At 36.3% G+C, this 6,000-nt stretch overlaps 2 protein-coding genes across 2 annotated transcripts in view; both read right to left on the reverse strand.

Moving 5' to 3' along the window:
- Window positions 1–627: 627 nt before the first annotated feature.
- Window positions 628–2,310, reverse strand: foxl2l (forkhead box L2-like). The gene has a single exon (XM_039651651.2). The coding sequence runs from the start codon at window positions 2,028–2,030 to the stop codon at window positions 1,227–1,229; it is 804 nt and encodes a 267-aa protein (XP_039507585.2). The 5' UTR covers window positions 2,031–2,310; the 3' UTR covers window positions 628–1,226.
- A 2,070-nt stretch (window positions 2,311–4,380) lies between these two features.
- The window catches only part of tmem201 (transmembrane protein 201), a 13,346-nt gene continuing 11,726 nt past the window's right edge, over window positions 4,381–6,000 (reverse strand). Inside the window, exons 9-11 of the mRNA XM_039652503.2 lie at window positions 5,966–6,000; window positions 5,267–5,395; window positions 4,381–5,174 (exon numbers count right to left, since the gene is read on the reverse strand). The exon at window positions 5,966–6,000 is cut by the window's right edge and continues 247 nt beyond it. Of these exons, the coding sequence (XP_039508437.2) occupies window positions 5,077–5,174; window positions 5,267–5,395; window positions 5,966–6,000 (262 nt within the window). The 3' untranslated portion in view covers window positions 4,381–5,076. The remainder of the gene's footprint in view (window positions 5,175–5,266; window positions 5,396–5,965) is intronic.

Here is a 6,000-nt window from a genome sequence, read left to right on the forward strand (position 1 = left end):
GCATGTAAACGGAGAAAACTGGTTATTTCACTAAGCTCATATGTGAGTGAGCTGATATGTGGTGTGCATGTCTTGCACGTCAGATGACTAACCAAAATTGGGGTCAGTGGACTAATAGCATCGAATGGACACATAAATATGAGTTAGGCTAGTTCATGTCAACTACAATATCTCATGCCTTTTCCTGCATTAAAACCCGGTGAATGGACTCATAGAAGCATGTCAAGAGAAGCTGCCTTAATTCTACTGTATCAATAGCAATAATACTTTTCACATAATAAAATTGCCTATGTTTAAATTAAATCTATAAGCAGTGAAAACGTATATGAACTGTTATATGAAAACATACACCATGACAACGGTTAATCCGTCAAAGACCAGAAGGGGGAGCCATTTAGCTACAAAGTGTGAACATGGAATTAATAGAATTACGATCTTGCTCCATATTAGATTATCTAGCAAATTGTCATTATCATTAATTATTTGGCACTGTACATACAGAATTTACACATGTATTTTTAAATCAAACAATTAAGTTTGTACTGTCGTGCTACAAATAAATGTTTTTTTCTTTAATTAAGTTTGACAAAATGTAATTTGTGAAATAAAATAATCGAGACATGTAAAACCAGTTATCTGAATTTTATCAATAAAAAATTCAAAATGGTTGTGAACATTTACATATAAAAATATTTTTAAACTCCAGAAATATTACACCAAACATGTATATTCAATATACAAAACATTTTTAAAGACAATCCATCTTTGCATGTGTAATTGAACTCTTGTAAACAACTTGTGCAAAGAGTTTCCACCAAATAAGCAAACATATTTTAAAACAGTAAACTGCAATGCAAAACTGTACATTTAATTTTAGGATCTTGAGCCCAGTCCATCGCAATGGTAAAAATAAATAGGCTATGCTAACCGTGATATTTGCTGAAATTTATGAAAATTAACTTGCCTAAGCATGAGCGTTCGAACAGCTCCTCGTCTTCGGAAGTTAACAATAATTAAGCAGTGTTTAATTTATGAAAAGAAACAAAACACAACTGCAACACCACAGGCTAATAAAACTAATGCAACCATCTCAACAAACTTGAACGAATGTAACTTCATTTCGTGAAACGGCACATTTAGGATAACATTTCCAAGGGTTATCGTAACAAAAATAAATCTAGATAAACTGTCAGCCTACTTATATTCAGTTTTCCCATGTTAGTCCATCAGTCAAATGGATGATGTCCCAGTTCAGGGTGGTTCTGCGGCGGGTAGCTGCAGGTGGAGGTGGAGATGGAGCTTCCGCCCGGGCTCACCGGCGGAGTCATGCCGCCCAGGGACACCAGCGCGTTCGGATGCCGGTGGTACGGTCTGTAGGACGGGTGAAAGTGATGGTGATGATGACCCTGGTAATAACTCACGGGAGAATTGGCGTAATCGTTTGGAGACAGAGGGCGCGCGTTACCGAGGATGGGCTGCAGGTATCCGGAGATGTGCGTCGGAGAGCTGGACTGGTGACTCCAGGAGCTGGTGTTGACGAACTGAGTTTGCCAGTAAACAGGCTCCGGTTGCACTTGCAGGCAGTACGTGTCGGTGAAGTTAAATCCAGAAGGTAATGGTGGTGGTCGGTAGGGTCTCTTGACGCGCCTCCTGCGCCTGTAATTGCCTTTTTCGAACATGTCGTTGAAAGCCGGATCCAGCGTCCAGAAGTTCCCTTTTTTCTCCCCGCCGTTCTCCCGGGGAATCTTCACGAAACACTCGTTGAGGCTCAGATTGTGCCTGATGCTGTTCTGCCATCCCTTTTTGTTCTTTTCGTAGTACGGAAACTTGGATATTATGAAGTTGTAGATGTCATTCAGCGTCAGCTTCTTATTCTCGCTGTCTCTGATGGCCATTGCAATGAGAGCCACGTACGAATAAGGAGGCTTCTCAGGTGCTGGAGCGGCTCCTCCATCCCCTGCTGCGGTACCCGGAACGTCCTCTACGGACTCAAAGGACTGCTGGTCCCCAGACCCCGCGCAGCGATCCATGAGATGGGCTTGAGGTTTGTCCGAATTACACGCGGAGAACCTCTGTGGCGCACAGCACAGGTGTAGAGTTAAAAGTGTCCAGGTGTGCTTCAGGTTTGCTTTAGTCTCCACCTACATGCCCTGCCTCCTGAAATACTGGTCAAAAGTTCGCAAGTTCAACATGAAAGAGGGGCGCGAGGGTCGCAGACGTATTTTGACTGCTTGGTAAATGTTACAGTAAACATTTGTTTGATGTCTGCCGGCATTAGAAAACGCGTTGGTTACTGACAGCGCAACGACCAACATCAATAAAATAAAATAAAATAAAATAAAGTTTTCGTTTAACCCCTATTATAAATAATGTCAATTATAGCGCAATTTAATTTAAAATATTAGTTTCAATATAATAAAAAAATAATAATACAGTTTTCAGTGCATGCTTGCTATCATTCTAGCACATTTGTCATATTTTAAAAGCATCATAAACTTTTAATCCGTTGCTTTAATAATAATAAAAAACAGGACAAATAATTAATATTAACAAATCATATAACATTCAAACACATATTGCTAATGTTTTGTGCTGCGCATGCCTCAAGAACAAAGAGCATCAGATTTGTGAACTCAGGTTCCCACAACTGTTTTCCCACCACTGGCCCGTCCAATCACAGACAGCAAAACCTCATCAAAGACACCGCTTGTTAAGATCACAATGAGGCGTCGTAGCATCGGTATTATCAACATACGTAAAAATGTAGGCCTATTCTATAACTTTATATCTGTTGATAAGGTCTCAGAGAAATATTTTTGAATAGGCCTAGCAAAATATATCTCAAATGGAAAGTAATTTAAAATTGGCACTGCGGTGTTTTCTTGTCTGATAGTGATCATGGACTGGAACGAATGAATTTTGTGAAATTATACAAAGTAGCAATATCAAAGTAGCAACTCGTAGCAGTTGTGTGAATTTGGATTCAGACTGACATGCATGCAATGTAAACTTGAATTGAACCAGAATAAAACCATTTTTATAGCTGCACATGTGATATGTTCTGCATTTTGTCATTGGATGAATCCTGAGTTTAGAGAGAGCTTGTTTTTCCCCAATATATATATATATATATATATATATATATATATATATATATATATATTACAGTATATATATATATATATATAACATTTGGGTTACACTTTATATTAGGATGTCCTTGTTACAGTGCAATTATACATTTAAGTGGCCTACTGAGTAATAATAATTAATAACATGTAGGCTATGGGGCGAGGATTAGTTCCATGTTATAGAAATTACTATAACTTCATGTAACATGCATAACAGACACTCTAAAATAAAGTGTTACCTAACATTTGTTTGTGTAGAAATTGTTAATGTCCATTCATCATACCATGTTTGAACATTAATTTCGACAGGTTTGATCTACTAAATATAAAACCGGATTTGTGTCATGAATTCTTGTTAAATATGCTCATTTGTACATTACTGCAATATTTTTCCTGAGAATTAGCAAATTCATTATATCTTAATGATTTATGGAATGTACAGAATATTTAATTGATTGTAGATTAATAATACCTCAACCGGAGTGTGGCTGAAGATAACATAAAACATTCTTACAGGAAGATGCATGTATTAACTTGCCCTTTTTACTTTTTTGGAATTTCCCACTCAGCTAGATCCTTATGTGCATTGACAAATACAGTGCCTCAGATCTTCAGTTACCTCAATTAAAGTTTGCACATTCATACACTGTAATAGTAAATTTATCAGTGAAATCTATTTTCTCCCTTATAAAGAATGCAAATTGCCCGAAAGTATTGCATTATGAAAAAATGGAGAGTAATCAACCTTACTCATCTCTCAAATAACCACCCACTCAGAGCTGCAAAACTGAGATACTGTATGAGATACCTATACTGAGAGAATCGAGATTGTTATCATTCTCTCAGGAGACAGACTGACTCCACTCAACCAATGATGGAGAAAGATAAAATCTGTTACTCTGGAATACTTTTCATAATATACTTTCAGTTTCCATAGTGTATTTATTCCTTACATTGTTTAAAAACATTTCTCTGTAATGACACATTAATTCAAAAAGGAAACGTGCAAGAACAGGCAAATGTTTCAAGCATCATGATACGGATAAGTTTTACCTTAAGGAAAAGGTCAAGAAAAACCCTTTATATCCATCTTCACGGTTGACCTTTTCCTAAGCAACTGACTTGCAAATACATGTTCAGATTTTCTGAATACTGAAAGTTTAAGCCAAGGAAAGTGTTTACTCAAGAGATAGCATTTAAACGTTTCATTGAAAACGTAGATATGTCACACAGAAGACACAACAATATGTGACAATTACAAGAGAGATTTATTTCAATCTGGAAATGGACACCTTTATCTTATGTACAAATTATCCATCCTATTTCCCTTGACATTATGAGTCAATCATAAAACAGAGGCTCAATGGACACAGTAACAGACACTTGCTAAACACAACATTTCAGTGTCACATTGTTGACAAGTAGATCAACACAAACATATTGCACCTTATAACATCACATCATTTTGATAATGATATGACGCCATTATCCTTTGAGGAAATTGGATAAACAGAAACAGTTAATGTACAGCAATATGGCAAAGAAGCCAAATGACTTTTTAATAAAGATGTCACATGCCCAACAAACATCATTCTGTTAAACGAAATGGCACAATCATTCATTCTGATACACATCCAGTGTTTAAAAACACAGAAAAATGATTGAACATGCTCAAAAAAAACATGTTTTTACATAGCTCATACTTCACGGCATAAAGTAGAACTTCGCTGTTGTGTATTTCAGTTTAGAGAATACGGTTTTCTCATTTATGTGCGCCAGGAAACAATCCTTTCGTATTTCTGCAAATGCTGAGCAGCAAGAATTAAGAGTTGTAGTTGTCACCCAAGAGAAACGTTATCCTCTTATTTCCTGTAAAGAACACCTGTGACAAAGACCAGTGTACGTCTCAGTTTGACACTAAACTCCTGAGGTCTGACCTATAGTCTCATCTCCAATTGTAATAGAGATAGATGCTTATAAAGGTTAGGTTAATGGTCAGGCTGGCAAACAGTAGACCAGGCCAAAGCGTCAGGCCCAAAAAAACTGTGGAAAAACGCACAAAAAACAAATAACTATGCAGAACAGGGTAACCAAATTAGTTAAAACACTGCCATTGACAAAATTCCTATTCTTACCCTTCCATCCAGGCTTGCTCTCTGTTTCATTTCCTGTGGTCGTGTCTACATGGCAGTTTGAAGATGAAGAGGAACTGTCCATTCGCTTCTCCACATGCTCAAACACACTGCCCTCATCGATCAGTGAACCTGAATCCCCAACAAAATCACATCGAAATCAATATCAAAAGTTCAAGAATTTTAAGAACAGAACATATAAACAAAGGTTTGCCCACAAAGCCAAGAAACAAATTATATGAGGGTTTTTAAATAATTACTTCAGTTGTTATCAGTACAATTAATATCATTTTTAAGTAATACTTGTAACAGGTTCACATACAGTGGCTCCAGAAAAACATTCAGACACGTAAGAAAAAAGCCACTGTCAAAAACTTTAATGTTAATGAAAATATTTTTTTATTTTAAAAATCGACATAAAAAAGAAGTTACGATCAAATTTTCTTCCCTGCCATGACGTGTATTACATGACTTATTTTGATTAAAAATTACAATGGCATGTAAATTAAAAAATAATGTTCACGAATAAATCATTTTATAATAAATATTGCAATATTCCATAAAAAAATATCTCAATTTCAATTTCATGGTGACTTTAAGGGCCACTGTATAATATCGATCAGCTCAAATGGTCAACAGAAACACACTTTCTACATTAAGGACTTTAAATAAAAAAAATATATATCCAAATGTGTCCAATACCATGATTCTGTGAATGGAAGTGAGGAACATCAGGC

This window comes from Pimephales promelas, chromosome 20 (genome assembly GCF_988280905.1).
Source record: "Pimephales promelas chromosome 20, fPimPro1.hap1.1, whole genome shotgun sequence".
In the NCBI taxonomy this organism is placed as follows: Eukaryota; Metazoa; Chordata; class Actinopteri; order Cypriniformes; family Leuciscidae; genus Pimephales; species Pimephales promelas.